Consider the following 19,753-nt stretch of genomic DNA (forward strand, 5'->3'; position numbering starts at 1 on the left):
GAGGATTGTGGGAAGTGTAGTTTGGAGACCCCGCCCTCTTCGCCATTCCTCTAATGGCTGCTTCCGGGAAGGTAATGTAGGAACTCGTCTCCAAAGGATACTTAAGATTGCTTCAGTGTATTTGTAAAACAGGGTTAATATTTGCACCTCGCCGGGACAAAGCGGCTATTCTTTTTAAAATCTTAATCTCAGGTCCTGGCACGAACTCGTCTCAGGGTTTGATTTATTTTTAGATTTTCCTGGGCGGGCGAACTGACCAACTTTAAATCTAGTTCCCCTGCCTGAACAAACTGTTTTCTCTAGTTATTTAGACATTCCTCTCTCTTCCCTACGACCTCTTCGCTCTGCACTGACTATGGCTGTCTCTTTAATAATAATAATGCTGATGATGGTGAATAATTCTTAAATCCTACCTTCTTCTGATTAATAGGCTCTGTCACGTGAAACCTCTTAGCCTCAGCGATTCGGAACTCCAGGAAGGAACGATTTCGAATCAGAGAGGATTATACGTAAATCTTTCTTTTTGGTAAGTTTTACTAATTCCCCACAACTTCACAGACTTACATGTTGGCGTGACTTTTGCCAGATTTGTCTGCATTTCCTGGATGGGAAAAATCCTAAGGAAATGTAATTTTTACTCACTGGGATATTTTAAGTTTCCGAGTGTCTTGCATGTTTTCTCTTTGTTCTTAATATGTTCTGTTCAGTTTGCTTAGTTGAGTCACACGGTGTCGGCATGAAAGAGTGTGGAAAATTTGCTGGAGTCAAGGAATTAACATGGAAAGAAGATGAGCCTCAAATGACCATCCTTACTTACCTTTTATAAACTTAACCTGTTTTTTTACCATAAAATGAGAATATGGGTCAGAAACTTAAATTTAAAAGGTGTGCGGATTGTTACTTATGTATTCATACTGTCATTTGAAAAGGTGGGAATTTTTAATGATTCCTTTTTGTTTCCACGTTTGATTTCTAGAAACCGTCAGTCCTCGAGATCCAGATACCTGAAGATCCCAACATCATGACCTCAGTTTCAACACAGTTGCTCTTGGTCCTCATTTCACTGCTTTTGGTGCTGCCAGTTGTTGAAGCAGTAGAAGCTGGAGATGCAATCGCTCTCTTGCTAGGTGTGGCTCTCAGCATTACTGGCATTTGTGCTTGTTTGGGGGTATATGCACGAAAGAGGAATGGACAGATGTGATGGTGATGGGCCTTCTGCATCGAACCTTGCCCAGAAAACCTTTGTGTTACTGAGGTTAAAAACTGAGCTTTAAAGTCTAAAAGTTCCCAAGAAACACGGTATTTTCACATTCTTTTCTCCCTGTAAATGGGAACAAATTAATATATGTTAAATGGGGGGGAAAAAAACCCACAAAAAAAATAGTGCACTGAAAAAAAGCAGTCTATAATTCATATATGCTAGTTAAACGGTCAAAGAAGTCACTGAAATTTACATATTATTTCATAGTTTCTCAGAATTCTTAAAGTGCATGAAATAAGAACAAGGAAACCCTTGCCCGGAACCCTAGGAAATTGCCAGTTCCTCCATCATTAAGGAGTCTTCTTCGTATTTTTATTAGATTTTTGTTTTGTTAATTCCCAACTTAATATTGTATTTAGAAATCAAATACAGTCAGAAATTAAAATTTTTATTCCTTTGGTGGAGGACGTAATAAAAATGTATTCAATGTATCTGATGTTAAAATTTAGAGAATATTTAATGTAAAAAAATACTTTATATTGACACTGAAATGGAGAAGAGATTTAATGTTAAAAAAAAACCTTTATATTAACTGAATAATATCTCCATGATGAGAAGTACTATATTAAATATAAACTTATGTTTTAAGTTAATGTGTGATGTTCATTTCTGTTTATTTCAGGTTGTTTTTATCTTTGTATGGACTTTTATGCCAGCTAAGTGGCAGAATGCCTACCTTAAGTGATCACACTAGCTTATAGTAACACTGTCAGTCATAAGTGAGAAATGGGCAGTTTCAAGGTAGAATTCCCTGATAGAGAATTCACAGATACAGAAGGAAAAGGTAATAGCCTACACTGATTTACACACTAACCAGACGAAACATACCATCTCTGATCAAACTAGCAATATCATCTGCGGACTTGTTAGAAATGCAGAATCTCTGACCCCCTCCAGACCATTTGGATCATAATCTGCATTTGTTTCAAGAGCCCAGGGGAATTTGTGTGCATTTTCAAGTTTAAGAAGCCTTTTTTACACTGTTTGAACTCAATCACCTGAAGGACTTGAAAAAATTTTCAGATTCCCAAAACTTTCTCCTACTTGCATTGTGGTGATTTTAAGTTGGAGCCTGGAATTCTGTGTTTAACAGAAGGCCCTCATGATTCTTTTGATTCTGTAGATATAAACCAGCAGAGAATAGTCTGAGTAAATCAAACTATATGCGGGTCCTACTGGAAGCAGGCAATCAAGTTTTTTACTGAAATAATGCATTATCCAATCTCTAGCTCTCCAGGTGACATTGGGAGTCTTAATTTTGATTAAAGAACAGGCAGCAGCAACCTAAAATTCTGTTTACAGTGTGGTCCTGCAGGTGAGCCCACCTGGCTTGCATGAAGGGGTTGGGTAGAGGGTACAAGAAGTGAGGGACAGCTATACAAACAAACTGAATAGATCTGTTTTTGTTGTAGCTGTTTTATTTTTTCACAAGAGAATGCACTAACATTTTTTTGTTCAGATAAGTAGGCAGTTACACATTGTGTAATTAATAGAACTTAATTTTATATGCCCCTTTTTTTTTTTTTTTTGAAAGATGGAAAAAGGAATGCAGATTGTAGAATAGTTTGTCTTAGCTCATAAACCAGCCCATTGATACTGGCATAGAGAGGCTGCTCCTCCTTCTTATACATCTGAACTTTTTCATTGGCATTGGTAGAAATCAAACTTAAAGCACATTCTAAATCACAATGCATTAGTCAGGTACTATTTTTAAAATGATCGAAATAAGGCTACAGGCAAACATTCTTTAATGAGTGATGTATTTCCTGAAGTGCCTAGAAGGAACTAGAAAAATGCCATTTTCTTATTTTTCCCTTAAAAGTAGAGAATTAACATGAGGTAGCATTCAGGAATTTTGACAGATAGGTTGAGGAATACCTTCTCTATTTTTAGGTTCTTTTTTACCTGGTTTGGATTATATGGTTTATCCTTTCTGTTCTGAAAAGAACAGAAACTTAACAGTGGCTCTTAACCTTTTTAGGGTCACCAGCTCCTTTGAGAATCTGATGAAAACTATGGATATTTTCCATGGAAAAATGCACATACATGGTGGGATTTTTAGATTAATTTCAAGTAGCTCATAGAGCTGAAGCCCAGGAAGAAATCCAAAATTTAAAATTTCTGTGCTTGTCTTTTTTTTTTTTTTTTTTTTTTTGAGGTTCTTCCAAATTCTGGAATTTCTTGATTTGCTCTGATGGATAACATCTGCTGTGGAGCAGTTATAAGAGGAATGAGATTGACACATGTCCCTCAAGTGCCAGCATAATTCACAGATGTCTGGTAAATGCTCTGTACATGTTAGCTCAGTTAAGTTCACTTACGAAGACAAAAGGCTAATAATTGAAATCAACAAGAAGTGCTGGTAACCCACCCATTCCTCTAACACCCAAAATCCGTGTGTTTCCTGCATCACTTCTTTCTGGCTGCTTTCAAGATTTTTTCTCTGTTCTTAGTTTTCAGAAGGTTGACTATGATATGTCTTGGCATGAATATGTTTGGGCCCTGTTTAGGGTTTGCTTAGCTTCTTAAACCTGTAGGTTTATGTCTTTTCCCAAATTTAGGTAATTTTTAGCCATTATTTTTTCAAATACTCTTTTAGCCCCATCCACTTTTTCCTTTCCTGTTGGGCCTCCAGTGACCCAGTTGTCGAATCTTTTGTTCTAGTCTCACTTGTCCCTAGGCTTTTTATCTTTTCAGTATTTTTTCTCTGCTGTTCAGACTGGGCAATTTCTCATGTTCTATCCTCAAGTTCACTGATTGTGCCCGTGTACTTTTTAGTTTTAAATTTTCCATTTGATTTTCTTTGTAGCTCCTATTTCTTTGCTGAGATTTGTTATTTTTTCATTTATCAAGCATGTTTATAATTGTTGATTGAACTTTTATGATGGCTGCTTCAAAATGCTTCTCATAATTCTAATATCTTATTGGCATCTGTTGATTGTCTTATCTCATTCAAGTTGAGATCTTCCTTGGAATGATTTTCCATTAATACCTGGACATTTGGGGGCGCCTGGGTGGCTCAGTGGTCTAAAGCCTTTGCCTTCGGCTCAGGTCATGATCCCAGAGTCCTGGGATTGAGCCCCTCATTGGGCTCTCTGCTTGGCGAGGAGCCTGCTTCCCTTCCTCTCTCTCTGCCTGCCTCTCTGCCTACTTGTGATCTCTATCTGTCAAATAAATAAATAATATCTTTTAAAAAATACCTGGACATTTGGGGTATCATATTAAAAAGCTGGCTCATCTTAAAAGGTTGTATTTTAGCAGGACTTCTCTGACAGTGCTGCCTCAGGACAAGCGAGGTGGTTGCTTCCTTACTTCCAGATAGAGGTAGATATCGAGCAACACCTCATTACTGTGCCCCACATGCCCTCTAGTGACCCCGAAGGTGGGGTCCACACTTTATACATGGTCTCCACTGGCCCATGGCCTTTGGCATTTCTGGGTTGCCAGGTTCAGAATACCTAGTACCTAGTCAGAGACCTATGAGGAAAAAGAAAATCCAGAAAATGCACTACTATGACTGTCTTCTGGTCCTGAGGTTCCTAGCTGATGGGCCTTCTTTCCACCTTTCAGAAACTTATTTATTTATTTATAGATCATGACCTGAGCTGAAACCAAGAGTTAGTCACCCAACTGACTGAGACACCCAGGTACCCTTCCTTTCAGAATCTTCTTCTGTTCCAGGGTTTTTAGCTGTATTTAGTGAAAGAAGTAGGAAAAAGTATGTCTACTCCCATCTTCCTGGAAGCAGAAGTCTCCTCAGTGCATATGTAAATAGTGAATTTTCTAGAAAAAAAAATGCCAGGTAAAGCATTGATTCAAGGTATTTCCCTTAACAGACCTTTGTCCTGTGATCCACATCTGCCCTCCCTTCTTCACCCATCCATCATATTATTTATTTCTGTTCTTACTCAGTAACCACAGTTAGGAAGTATGACTAACAATGAAGAATGCAGGAATGCAGGTGAAGTTTGAAAAAAGTGAGCTGTATCCATATTTTGTCTCACCAACAAGAATGTAAGGGCAGCTTCTTGAAAAACTGATATGAAAAAAGATGTAATACCAAATGTACCAACTGTGAAGGAACTAGGCCCAGGAAATCTCAAAAGCTAAACATCACGTGCACCTTCACCCTCTTAAAGGCTAAGCTCTGCAGAAGCTTGGCAAAATACCATTTCCAACTTTGGATATAGGAAAGATAATGTAGCTGTACAGCCTGAGGCACATAATGAAGGGAGAAGAATTCTCTGTGTACAAACCATCTCTCTCCCAAGGACTCAAAAACTCTCTTTGTGGTATCATAACAGGGGTGAAGAGCCCAACCTCTGAAATCCAACAGATGTAGATAACCAGGCTCCACCACTTAAAAATTGATCTTTGGCAAGTCACAGCTTTTAAATTTCTGTCTCCCTATCTGCTAAATGGGGATGATAACAGTACCTTCCTCATAGATAGATGAGGAATACATGAAATAATAAGCGTGAAAGGTTTGGCATGCTTAAGGTCATTATTACTGGAATTTGGAGATATTTTCTAGACATGGGAAAAAATAACTACTTGATAAGCATCAATTTTATATTTATATAGGTCATAAATCCCATATTAAACAGTCACTATATTTTAATTTTGACATTTTCTCTGAGTATTTGTTTTTTTTATCACAATTTTTCTTCTACCATTGTAGGCTTACAAACTGATGAAACTCAAAGACATCTGTGAATAAAAGAAAATTTGGCTTCCCTAAAGCTTTCCCAAATTTTGAAGGGAAAGAAAGAAAAGAATTGATTCTGTTTTCATAATTCCCAATAGGTTGACCATAGGTCCTTACTAGTTGATGACGCTTAGCAGTAACTGCTTCATCATTTAAGGAGATACAGGAATTTGGTTCTGCTTGTTCAGGAAAATAGCACATCGGGTCTATATTCCACTAGGAAAAGTGCTCTGGCAATTCTCATCTCCTTAGAAGTCATCAACATATAAGCAACATAAAATTTGTTCGATGTTTGTTTCCTCTGATGGGAGTAGAGAGGGAGCCCTTATTTAGACTTACTGAACCCAGACAGAATTTTTATTCTTAGGTGAGAACAGTGCCAAATCAGTAAATGTGTGTGTAGAATAACATGTTTAAATTTTTTTAAATTTTTAATAACTTCATTTTTCTAAATCATTTATGTGATTAAATAGTAGACATCTAACAACTAAATGCAAAAGGCAGAAGTCCAGAAAAATGTGATTGCTGCAAAATACTAAAATGTGGTTTAGTTTTCCACTGATTTGTAGGATCAGAGCTATGATACCCTCTCCACTGAGTCCATTATATATGGGTGATTAAAATTTTGAAAATATTAGTTGGTACTTGATAATCTGAAATGAAATTATGAAATTTTATATACAAGAGGGTTAATTATTTTTAAAGGGCTAATCATGTAGCACTTTGTTAAACATTGGGATTATAAATATCATATTTCTCAATATTAATCAAGATAATTATGCTCTGAATAAATGTGCATGAATCACTTAACAAAGAATTTAAAAGCAGGCATGATCACCAAGAACAGAAAGTATACCATATTCTATTTCAGATTATTTGTCAGAACAACCCTTTCATTTTACCACAAAAATTACCAGCGCATTTCGATAAAACAATTTTATGGGTCCTATGATGACATATGACCACTTTCCCTTGTTTAATCAACATTTTTCAAGAATCATCACTGCAATTTAGAGAGAAAAAAAAATAACTACCAGGCAATTGTCCTTGAGCCAATAATTTAACCTACACGATTTCTTCAGGATTCTCTGAAAGTTTTCCTAGTGATTAGATTTTGTGGTTCCATAAAAGGAGGTTTACTAATTTCAAAACTAATAAAATCTAATGTGTTAAAAATATTGTAATTACCCCATTTTCATTCGGCAGCTCAAGGAGCTGATTTCCTATTTGAACTTCTCACTGAAAACCGTAAGCCTAGTCATTTGGTACATTTTTGGATTTCAGTTGAGTGAAGCGGGGGCAGCTCATTTTCTGTACTGAACGAGTATGATTAGGGATTGTCTCAAGAAGGAAGAATAAAAACAAACCGTAGCCCTGACACTCCCACTCAAAGCAAACATCCCACATGCTAATTGATGTCGGCCTGGCAGTATCCAGAAAGAAGCAACCTTGCAGTTTTGTGAGCTCAGTCTTTTCTGGCACTACCAATGGAACTCAGCTAACAGGAACCATCTTCCTGGTGGCAGAGATGGACAGTTGAGAGCATGCATAGCACCTTCCTCCCTCATACTCCACCTCCAAGCCACTCCTAGGTCTTACAGAATACATCTCCAAGTTGTGCCTAAGATTCACCCACTTCTCTCCATCTTCATGGCTCCTACCCAAGTTCAGACCACCATCATGATGTGGATGAGATCCACAGCAGCACTCTAGCTGGTCTTCTGACCTCCCATCTTAACCCTCTGTGATCTTTTCTCAACACAATAACCAGGGCCTCTATTTTTCCAGTCTAATCTATGTCCATGACCCTCAACCTATCTTACACTCTCGCTTTCAGGCATATGGTTTTTCACTTCCTAGAAAGCACCGTGTGTCTTCCCTTCTCCTTCTCCCTCTCTCTCTCTCTCTCATTTTCCCTACTTCCCCTGCTTTCTAGATCTACATGTTCCTTCTTCTGCCTCTAGTTTCCTCAAGTTCACATTCCTAGGCTTGAACTGCACTTCTTTAGAATGTCTTCCCTGGCCCTTCCTATCTGAAATACATATTCTGCTCGCCAGCATTCTTTACATCTCCTATCAGGTACATACCACTCTGGATTTGAATCTCTGTTTACTTATTTTTGTCTCAACCAAACCCAAGGCCTTCTCAGGCTTCTAAGCTCTGTGAGGACAGGGACTGAATTGCTAATCCACTATTATATTCCTGGCTTCTAGCACAATGCCTGGCATATAGAAATTACTGTTCAGTCGATCTTTTATAGAATGAATATGTGATACAAAATTAACATAACAAAGGGATGCCCCAGCCTAGGATACACAGTAGATCCTTCCTCTCATTGAGCCTGTATGTGCCTTCCTGTCCTCTGTACATCTCTACCAACCTTTCAGATTTTCCATGGGTACGTCTGAGATTCAATGCAAGATTTTACCATTTTCTTGGACATCTAAATAATTACAGAACATGAGTTTAATAAGCATTAACGTATAATCTAGTTAGCTGATTACATACACTATTACATACACTATTTATAAAAACTTGCATTATATATATATATATATATATATATATTTAGTGCTTTGTTTAGAAATGATCCACCATTTTGAAACACAGTATGATCTTCTTTGTCTCCTTCTCATTCTCTTACTCATTCGCTACTCCAGCCATACTTCTATGCTCATCTTTCATTTGCTTTGTAAATGTCATCTCCTCCAAGAAGCCTTTCCCAAAAGAAGTTAATAACATCCATCCTCCAGAATCTGCAGTTGTTTATATAATATTAATGTATTTCATGAGGCCTTATTTTATGGTTATTTAAATACTCGCTGTCCCTTTTACATCCCCACCCCCACCCCCCTTCCCCTCCATCCATCTCTATCCCATCACCTATATCTTGACCTTAAAATCAAGACTGTGTCTATTTATTACTACTCACACACCCTGCCCTTGCTGTTAAATGTTTCAGTGGATACTTGTTTCTTTCTTTGTGTATTGAATTTAGTGCCTAAAAACTCCTGAAGAACAGATTAAAATAGTAGCACTGAATAAACAGATCTATATGCTGAAAGAGATATAATATTGAAGCTAATATTATTGCTTTTTAATAACACTACAGGTTGAGAGTTTTCCTTTTACACACAAATGTGTGAACTCTACCTTTTGGAAAGCAGTTGACAATTAATTTTTACTCTAAAATTGAAAAAATCCACTGCAAAGTAATCACAAGACAGTTGTCAACATATTTGTAGTTCTTAGATGATGCTACAGGTGATGTGAGGTGACAGGTGATGTTAGATGATAGATGATGTCACTTCAGGCCTACTGGCCCACATTTCATTCAGGTGAGAAGGTTTTATCAGAAAAAAAAATTAAGGGAGAAAAGAAAGCTGGAGCTGCCAGTCCTTGTACATTTCCAAAGATAATTCTCAAATAAAGAGCCCCAAATAGGATTCCACTTCTCATCTTTAGTCATAGTGAATGGTCTATCATGGAGCCACTCCGTAATTCCACCCTGTTGTCTGTCCTGCTGGATCTTTCACTCAAGTGCTATGACTTTCCACCTCTGAAGAGTAAATCAGTTTAGTACCCAGGTATTATTGAAATACAAAGAAACAATAAATGTCATTTTTTTCATATCCACTTGTTCATCCAAATATTTGGGCCTCTATAAAATAATTCTCTCAGGAAAATGTAGACTTAAATTTATTGATGATGTCATTATTCAAAGCATATTTGGTACTCGTAGTTGGCCTGTGACATGCTCTTCAAATATTCCCAACGAAGGGAAGACTTTGTCATCGAACCCAGGGAAATGAACCAGAAGTAAATCAGAGCTGAGGCCTATGTATGAATAAGGTATGTGACCAGAAATAGAAAGAATAACCGCTTGGTAAACTAATTCTCAAATTGTGTGAGAGCTTTGTGGTCTCTCATTTTACAGATGAAGACACTAAGGCTTGGAGAGGTCAAGTTACTTAGAGAAGTGGTTACACAGTTTGATAAATGAATTGGTAAGTATCTTCAAGGTAACAACAACAAAAAAATTCTCTGCAAGTTGTAAGTCAAAATAACTGGTTATTCCACTACGTAATGTACTATTTTTTGACTAAAGATATTATGAAATAAAACTGAATAATGAAATAGCATAATAACAAAATGACCCATACCTTATCTGCCCCCAGTAAAACTTTACTTTCACTTTTGCATGTCACCTTCCACATGCATAAATTTAACAAAGCTAGAATAGGGCATACATACCATTTTGTTTTCTAGTTTCTTGTTAAACATTTAAGTATTTCATGGATATTTTAACAAGCAAATAATGTTCCATCCCATAGACTTGCCATCACTTAGTCAAAATCTATTCATTTAATAATGCTGGACCTATCAATGCTTTCCATCACCTTGCCATTACTGACAACACTACACTGTAATAAGCAAAATAAGTCATTATTGCTAAGTGCCAAATAGACATTCCTATGCTTTGAACCTATGGTTCCAACCTAGGAATTAATTTTTAAATATTAACTTTTAGATCATAATTCAGCAGACACAGATATGTACACAAATACATTTATAAAGTGTCTGTCATCCTGATCCTCTAAAGAAGCCATGTTTTCCAAACTAGAGGACAATTACATTTACTATATAGTACTGTGCTAGAAATGCTAGGGGTCTAGGATTATAAAAGACTTTGAACTCTAGGTGTTGAAAGGAAAGTTTCTTTTTTTTAAGATTTTGTTTATTTATTTGACAGAGAAAGAGAGGGCAAGCAGGGGGAGCTGCAGGCAGAGGGAGAGGAAGAAGCAGGCTCCCCCCTGAGCAGGGAGCCTGACAATGTGGGGCACATAGGGCTCAGTCCAAGGGTCCCAGGATCCTGACATGAGCCGAGGGCAGACACTGAACCCACTGAACCACCCAGGAAGGTTTCTATGCAGGGAAAGAAGATGACAAACCTCTTACTAGAGAAAAGGCCCAGAGTCACTTTGCACTTGCATGACAAGCAGTCTAAAAATGTGAAAAGAAAAATCATCATATGTTCTTTTGAATATTCATTTTCAAAATTATTCTTACAGTTTTCACAATTGAAAGTAAGGATTACTTGTCCATTGATCCCTGCATTTATTATTCTTAGTGGTCAGTAATAATGATAACTATTGAGAAATATTAACTTAATCATTGTTGAAATAATAAGTACCAAACCACATGATGAAGTGTTTCCTCAGTGCTATCGCTCCATGACAGAAGTTTATGAAAACACAGCTCAGAAAGGCTGTGTGATATAGTGAAAAGAACACTGAACGAGAAGTCAAAGAAATAAGAGTCCTAGTTCTGGCTACACAGCAAACAGGTCATGGGGCACTGGGCAAATCACTTACAAGTTAACCTGGGCCTCATTTCTTCAGTCTGTAAAGGAAAATACAAATGAGTAGAAATGGTCAACCTAACTAACACACCTATTCCACTGATAGGCACTTCAATCAAGAATTCCTCTTTAATAAAGAATGTACAAGGCAAAGTAAGGCCTTGGCAAACGAGTTACCCACAGGTGGGGCCAACCTTGATAAAAGACAGAAGTAGGTCCTTGATAGATGACATGATTTAAGGAAAGCCAGCGGGAAACTTCCAAAACCCAAAATGCCTATGTGCTATACACTCTTCAGTATTGTTGTGCTATCTGCAATTCCACTGTTAATGGTGCCTCTTGTACGTCTTGATTGAATGTTAATATGACTTCGAGTCTGCACCTTTAACTAAAAATGAGAACCCTCAGGGGCACCTGGATGGCTGAGTCATTAAGCATCTGCCATGATCCCCGCGTTCTGGGATCGAGCCCCATATCAGGCTCCTTACTCAGCAGGAAGCCAACTTCTTCCTCTCCCTCTCCCCCTGCTTATGTTTCCTCTCTTGCTGTGTTTCTCTCTGTCAAATAAATAAATAAATAAAATCTTTAGAAAAAATTAAAAATGAGAAGTTCCAAATGGAACTCCAAATTGGAATTGTACTCTTGAGATGGGGAGTAGGTACAGAATGATGGATAAAATTTCCTGGAGAAGGGCACCTGGGTAGCTCAGTTGGTTAAGTGATGGCCTTCGGCTTGGGTCATGATTCTGGAGTCCCGGGATTGAATCCCACATCAGGCTCCCTGCTCAGCAGGGAGTCTGCTTCTCCCTCTGACCTCTCCTCCCTCATTCTCTCTCTTTCTCTCAAATAAATAAATAAAATATATTTTTTTAAATTTCCTGGAGAGAGGATAAGGGTGATAAATACCTCCAAATACATAGACAGTTGAACTGTGTGACCAGGGTTTGGTCCTGCTTACAACAATATTTAATTTGGGGGGCACCTTGGGAGCGCAGTTGGTTGGGTGTCCAACTCTGTTCTGGCTCAGGCTATGATTTCAGTGTCATGGGATCCAGCCCCGGGTCAGACTCCATGCTCAGTGTGGAGTCTGCTTGCGATACTCTCTCCCTCTCCTTCTGCCCTTCCCACTCATGCTCTCTCTCTCTCTCTCCAAAATAAATAAATAAATCTTTAAAATAACAACAACAGCAGCAGTGTTTCATTTTACCTTGCAGTCTATTAAATTAATCATGTCAACCTCACAACAACAGTCTTAAAAGCAGAAAACCTGTCTTTTTATTTTGCTTTATTCTTAAACACCCAAGATGAAGCTTATCACACCATAGGCACTCAGTACATATTTGTAAGTTGATTTAAGGACTCTATCCACAAAACCTCCCAAATGGTTTAAATGACAAAATAAAGGATTTGATAGGAAAAAATATAATCTACTTTGGTAGCCTGACAAAAACCAAATAGAATCAAAATAAAATTCAAATTAGTACCAATACCATAAAAATATAAAATCAAAACTAGGAAAGAACACTGCATGATCCTATGATGGCTGTTGCAAATTTGTTTCTATATTTTATTTTTCTATATAGGCATAAAATGTTTGTTATATCGTTTTTTTTGTTTTGTTTTGTTTTGTTTTTTGAGTGGCAACACACCTACTCCAAAAAAGAGGTTTTTTTTTCTATATAGGCATAAAATGTTTGTTATATTGGTTTTTTTGAGTGGCAACACTCTTACTCCAAAAAAGAGGTTCCCCTCCCACCTTGGGCTTGATAAGAGAGCTTACACCCCAATGTACTCAAATGACAGGACTCAAAAAATAGAAGGGGACACCTGGGTGGTGCAGTTAGTTGGGCGTCTGACCCTTGGTTTCTGCTCAGGTCATGATCTTAGGATTGTGACATTAAACCCCACATGGGGCTCTGGGCTCTACCAAGATTCTGCTTAAAATTTTCTCTTTCCATCTACCCTCCTCCCACTCATACTCTCCCCCACCCCTGTGCTCTCTCTCTCAAATAAATAATTAAAATCTTTTAAAAAACAAAAATAAAAGAAGGCAGGAAGAAAGAAAGGGAGGAAGGAAATTACTCTATTTAAGGGAATCCGTAGTTATTTTAAAGACCTTTCACTACAATGAAGAATTGTATGTATAAAATGAATTTTCATTTATGTTTTATTTTTAATAAAAGCAAGGAAAGAAAGATGCATACTTGGTCCAATTAGGAGCCGACTGCACTGATCTTAGGAAGAGAGGCTAATTGTTTTGTCGAGGGAGCAGCCACAGGGGAGGGGCTGAGAATAGTTGGGTTGTTTTCCTCCTACTTCTCTGCTATTCCTGCGCTATCTTCTTAACTGGTTTCTCTTGCTCTTCTGATGCCTTAATGTTCATTCATTCTTCAAGTCTCAGGCGTTGGCCTTCTCCTAATACTCCTTCTTAGAGAATCCTTGTGTTTCCATTCCAGCTCCATCAGTGTGGCCCCCGGGGTTCCATTATGAGCAGACAAGTCCCCTATGTCTGTCCCCGTCTTTTCACATACCAATTCAAGACTGACTAGCACTTACAAATGCTATGATGCCATGTGAATGGCTGTCACTTCATGTTCATTTGCTAAAATTAAACTTATCTTCCTGTCAAAATTGAATGCCTCATCTGATTTCTCTTTGTCTGTGTGTGTATGTATGCATGTGTGTGTCTGTTAGTGTGTGTGTGTGCCAGCCAAACTTGAATTTGTCCTGTTCCCATAACCAGGCAATAATGTTGCCCTCCCTTGGTTCTTTCTCATCACAGTTCTTTCTGTTGACTGTTCTATCACTCTAGTACTCATGCCTGGGCTTATTTTTCATAAATTCAAATATTTTAGCATTGCAAATCTCTGGCTTTCATCTGCTGTCAAGAAGAAAAAAAATGGGAGTGGCGGTATGAACTTACTCAGGGTTTTTCACCTGTGTGAAAAACTTTGGGAAGACTTCTTCCCAAACTGAAGCACTTCATGATGATATGCTTTTCCAGCCCACCCCGTATTTCATCTGCACACAAAATAGGGAGTTTCTGGGCTCCAGGTCCATGGAGATTTGACCTTTTTGGCTTTTTCTTTTTGTTTCCTGCCTCTTTGCAACAGTAAATAAATAAACAAATAGTATTTAACAAGTACTGCCCTGGAGCATGAAACCGGCTGGTTTGGCCATCAAGGTGCATGAGGTGAAATGCACTAAGTGGGTTCTGTGATTGAGGTCTAGAAAGCAGCTACTGAGAAAACCGTGCTGGGGTGGGGGGTGGGGGTGGGGGTGGGGGTGGGGGGGTGGGGAGGTGGGGGGTGGGTATGGGGGTTGGGGGGGGTGGGCTGCCACAGAGCCACGCTTCACACACAAGATAGTGGAGACTTCATCCAGGCTTCAACTTTTGACGGCTGGTTTTTCTCTTCAAGTCTGCTCACCAACTTGACATCGTGTACCTGATTAATTCTGAGTATGAGAATTCACCTCCCCAGACTTATTATTCTTATCTCCACTGAAGCCTTTAGGCTTAATGGCTCGGATCTGGTTTGAGCATGAACGTGTGGCTAGTCTGAATAGAGATGACTGTAAGTATTACAAAATATACACTGGATTTTGAAGACCCAGTGAGAAAAAAATATGTAAAATGTTTTCTTAATACTATTGTATTGAAAAAAAAAATACTATTGTAATGATTGTATGTTGACTTACATTTTGGATATTTTTTTGGATATATTGGTTTAAATAAAATATACTATTAAAATTAGTTTTACTTGTTTCTTTCTACTTTCATATTTTGGCTACTGGAAAATTTTAAACTACATGCATAGCTCACATTAATTATCTATGAAAAGACTGGATTAGACTTGAAAGGCACTGTGATATACTGAGAGTGCATAAGACCTAGTGGCCAAAAAAATCTAAATCAAGTTTCTGATTTTACTGCTTCTTGAGGTAAGTCACTTAAACATAAATCCCAGCTTTTCCATTGACCTTGGGCAAGTTAATTAGATCTCTCTGTGCCCCCAAGTTTTTTCATCAGTAAAATGAATCATGCAACCTACCTCATAAGAGGTTTTGAGGAAATCAAATAAGTTAATTAATGCAAAGAACAACAACTGTCACATTATAAGCACCAAATAACTATTAATTATTTATATCTCTCAACTTGTTTTTTTATTGCTCTAAAAGAACAATAGATAACTCATAGGATGAAGTTAGAATGCACTCTAATAATGTATTTAAAATTAATTTATAAATTATAAAAACTAGATAAATGTTAGTAACTGTTCAGTTCTAAAAGTCATTGACTCTATGCAACCCTGATGGTCATTACAAAGTTTCAGTCCTCCAGGTTAAATATGAATTTAGCATTCGTACTCCTTCATCTTAAAGTTTCAGTAGCTTGGTCTACTGTGCAGATTTTTGTATCCTATTACAGACTATGCTGAGAATGACTTTTTAGTTAAACATCAGAAGGGCATAGGATTGATGCCAACCTTATTCTCAAAGTCACGTTTATACACATATACTGGAGCGTTTAACTTGCTCTCTCAATAATTTTGATACTGCATAGTTTTTAAGTTGATTTGGGGCTTTCCAGAACATATTGTACATTAGAAGTATCTGAACATATTATAAGAAAAGATTGCAGCCACAATATATGGTACAACTCCTGAGAGTAAAAAAGAGAATGTTCTTTAATTTCTTTTCAAAATACCATGCATACTTGGAGATTTATTGGAATAACAGATGTAAAAGAAAAAATAATTCTTAGGATAATTTTTTCAATAAAAACATTTATTCATTTATTTCACTAATAGTTACCAAATGGCTATTACCTGCCAGACACTATTCTAGGTACCAGGGAGATAAAGATAATCAACATAGACAGAAATCTTGCCTTCATGAGGCTGTGCAGTATCAAAATTCTTAAGAGAGCAAGTTAAATATCGAACATATGGGTATATACCCAAGCTAGATGGTTATGTTGGTAGGCATCAATCCAGAGCTTTTTTGACTTTTTTACTAAAACACCATTTTGAACTTCGTCTGTGAGTAGGACCAAAAATTCAGTCCATCTCTTTACTAAATGTCAGTGTATGTATGATCTTCTGTAGTAAAGACTCATTACAAAACCCCAGCAAGAATCTCACCTATTCAATGCCAGATGGCACAAAAACAAACCATTTATAGAGTGGATTACAAGTAGGCTGCATACAAAAGTGCTGTCTCCACATGATTCTTAGTCTTTCAACCAAGTGCCAAAGGTTTATGTGCTTAATTCCCATTAGAATTTAGGCGAATTAACAGTGCATGAATGAAAAAATATATATATCCTTAACTGAAAAGTAAAAATCTTGAAAACATCCCTTCAAGATAAAAGTTCAAATTTTGCATGCATTTTTGAAAAGAGCTTTAAAGTTAAATTTTAGAACTGTTGAGGTTCTAAGCGAGGAGCAGATTAAGCATGTGCTGACTTGGCTTAACAGAAGCTGAATTTTGGAAAGGCTGCATGGTGCAGTAGAACTACTCCCTGAGCTAGGAGTTCACAGACCAATTGGGGTTTAGTCTCTAGCTCAAGATCTTAAAACTTTCTCAGTGAAGAAGGACCAATGTATGTGAAAGTGTTTTTATAGAGGGCTAAGCAGTCAATACTCCTGGACCTGCATACAAGACACATTGGAATGAGTAAATACCTAACTGATAGAGAATTTTAAATTTTATATGATAGAGTATATTGTTTCGAATCAACTAATCAGATTTACTAGGAAAGAAATGCAAGAAACCCATGGTCTCCTCAGAAGAAACCTGCTAGTCAAAAACCTGGAGCTTAAAGAGCTGTGGTTGTTAAGGGATTTAATAAAAGCAGAACAAAATGAGAGCAGTCCTAGACCTGCACACAACAACCCCATAATGACTAGAGGAGACACTACACTAAGATGTAATATTGCCAAAAATGTCTGCATTAAGAATTATCACAGGAAGACAAATTATTTACCTGGAGGCTTATTGCTGGTATTTATCCCTCCATCTTACCCAGATAACTGCTTGCCCAAACAACTAGCAACTAGTTTGGAAAATGTTAGAATCATACCTCTATTCTACAGTTTTAATTGGGATTAAGTGATATGAAACCCATAGCCAGAAAATATTTCAAATACTGGAACTCTTGGCATTGGGCCACTTCCACATCTACCTCTTAAGCCTGTCCACCTGCCCATCTCTATGCAGCACAGTGACATTCCAAGAGATAATGGGTAACAGCAAGAAGTATAGATTATCGAGTTTGTAGATGTAAGATATTCTGTATTTGAATCTTTATAAATAAGACTCACATTTGTCATAATGCATGCATAAAACAGCACACCTTATGCCCCATGGAAAAGATTAATGATCCCTTAGCATTAGCCATGTCAGAAAACAACCACTATCAATCACACACCAACGGCCAATACAGAACATCATAATTCTGCATCCGATAAAGGAGAAAGGCAGTCCTGACCAAGTTCTTCTATGCAGTGAAAGTGTATTCACCCAAACCTAGTCATTGCTGCCTTCTGAAAATGAGCTACCACCCTGTCTCAAGTTGTTGGAAGCATTGTTCTATGTCCCCCTTGTTCCAGAGATTACAAACTCTATCATCAGTTTTGGCCTTTGTTCAAGCTAAGAGGACTTAAAGAGTGATTTGGCTCGTATCTTTTTAATTATATTCAATTAGTAAGATGAATCAGCACTATTTTATATAAGAGCCTTTTATATTTGGCTCTTACTTAAGCCTGGTAACACAGGGAAAGAAGTATTTTCTAAAAAGAAAACAAAGAAAAAGCAAGAAAGATAATCCTGATTTTTGCCTAACAGTAGTATCATTCTTGTGAAGTCTTTTTCTAGATAAATGGCCAGGTTCTATTTCAACCCCTCTCCTGTCATATATTTGAACACCAGGTTAGGGGCTCAAAGTATAATATATCTTCTCCTGGCTTACAACCTGCATGAGAGACATTATGTAGAAAATGGTTTGAAATTACTGAATAGTAAGGCAAATAAGGAATCATGTAAATGTTAATGTAATAAACCTAAGAAGAAAACAAAATTCCCCCAAATCCAGAGTAAATCCTTGGCCAAGAAAACTTTCTGCCTATAATACAAATAATTATACCAACCTTAGTAGATTAAGAAAAACAGTACAGTTGGAGCCTGTGTCATTGTTTTTTACTTCTTTTCCTGGTATATATCCTTCCTTGTATATCTGTTTATCTATAACTATATCTATATCTATATCTATATCTATCTATCTATCTATCTATCTATCTATTCCCTTGTATATATTCTCCTCACAGTGCCCAACATAGCACTCTTTATGTAGTAGATTCATAAGCTCACATTCAACAAAAATGGGTATATTGTCCTCTGTGTGCCAGGTTCTGTCTGGACACCAGAGAAGAACAGGGCAAAATAAGACAATGTTTGTATTCCCCTAAGGTTCATATTCCAGTTAAGACTAGAATTTGCTGAACGAATGAAATAATGTTGTCCCTGGACTAACTCTTAAATCCTTTTTAATGTAATATCAGGCAGAAAATATCACAAGTTTATTTTTGCCAAGTGTCAACCAAGTTAAAGTAGTAAGCACATGTACGAGATACGGGAAGAGAAAATTACAAAGTTTAAAAAAATTAAGAGAAATGAAAGTAGATGGGCTAGCAAGAAAATCAGAATGCAGGACTAAACAGTTAATAGGGGAAGCTCTTAAATTAGAGTCTAGGTTAACGTTCTTTACTTTCAGCCATATTTTAATTATGCCCATTTGTCAAAAAGCTAAACACTACACAAGTTTAAATAACCATAATCTGCTCATATTATCACAGACCTGGTGTTTATAATAATGGCCTTAATGCACTTACAGATTGAGGCAACCTCTGAATAATCAAAGAAAAAAATGACTTCTATGTCCTGAGTTTTAAAAATCATATTGCATTTTTATTCTGTGAAAATTTACAATCCACGTAAAATATATATGACTCTCCATTAACCTGAATATTAAATTAAACTTCCCATTCCTTAATTATTTTACCAACAGTTACTTTGCCTTCCCACTTCTTCTCAATGCATACACACACACACACACACACAACCACACACACACCACCCACACACACACACATGCACACCCACATGGGTCATGCTTTTTTTCATGGTTAAGATTGACTCTATTTAAAAAAAAAAAAAAAGGTAAAGGGGAATGAAATAATTTCAAACATTTTAATAGACCAAGACTTTTGATAAAAGCTCTAAAATTTTGCCAGACATTAATAGGGAAACTTGCATTTGCTGTCTTCATTCAGAGGATCACATTTAAACAATGTGTAAAAGAAGAAGAGGTGTAAAGACTTCTAGAAGAAGAAGGCATGCTATACTGATTTAAATAACTATCA

At 37.1% G+C, this 19,753-nt stretch overlaps 1 protein-coding gene across 1 annotated transcript; it reads left to right on the forward strand.

Annotated features, from left to right (window-relative positions):
- The first annotated feature begins 969 nt into the window (after nucleotides 1-969).
- On the forward strand, nucleotides 970-1,357 carry SMIM30 (small integral membrane protein 30). Its single transcript, XM_032871100.1, has one exon. The coding sequence runs from the start codon at nucleotides 1,022-1,024 to the stop codon at nucleotides 1,199-1,201; it is 180 nt and encodes a 59-aa protein (XP_032726991.1). The 5' UTR covers nucleotides 970-1,021; the 3' UTR covers nucleotides 1,202-1,357.
- Nucleotides 1,358-19,753: the final 18,396 nt, after the last annotated feature.

The sequence above is a fragment of the Lontra canadensis genome, unplaced genomic scaffold (genome assembly GCF_010015895.1).
Source record: "Lontra canadensis isolate GAN:19392208 unplaced genomic scaffold, GSC_riverotter_1.0 scaffold2, whole genome shotgun sequence".
NCBI classification, from domain to species: domain Eukaryota; kingdom Metazoa; phylum Chordata; class Mammalia; order Carnivora; family Mustelidae; genus Lontra; species Lontra canadensis.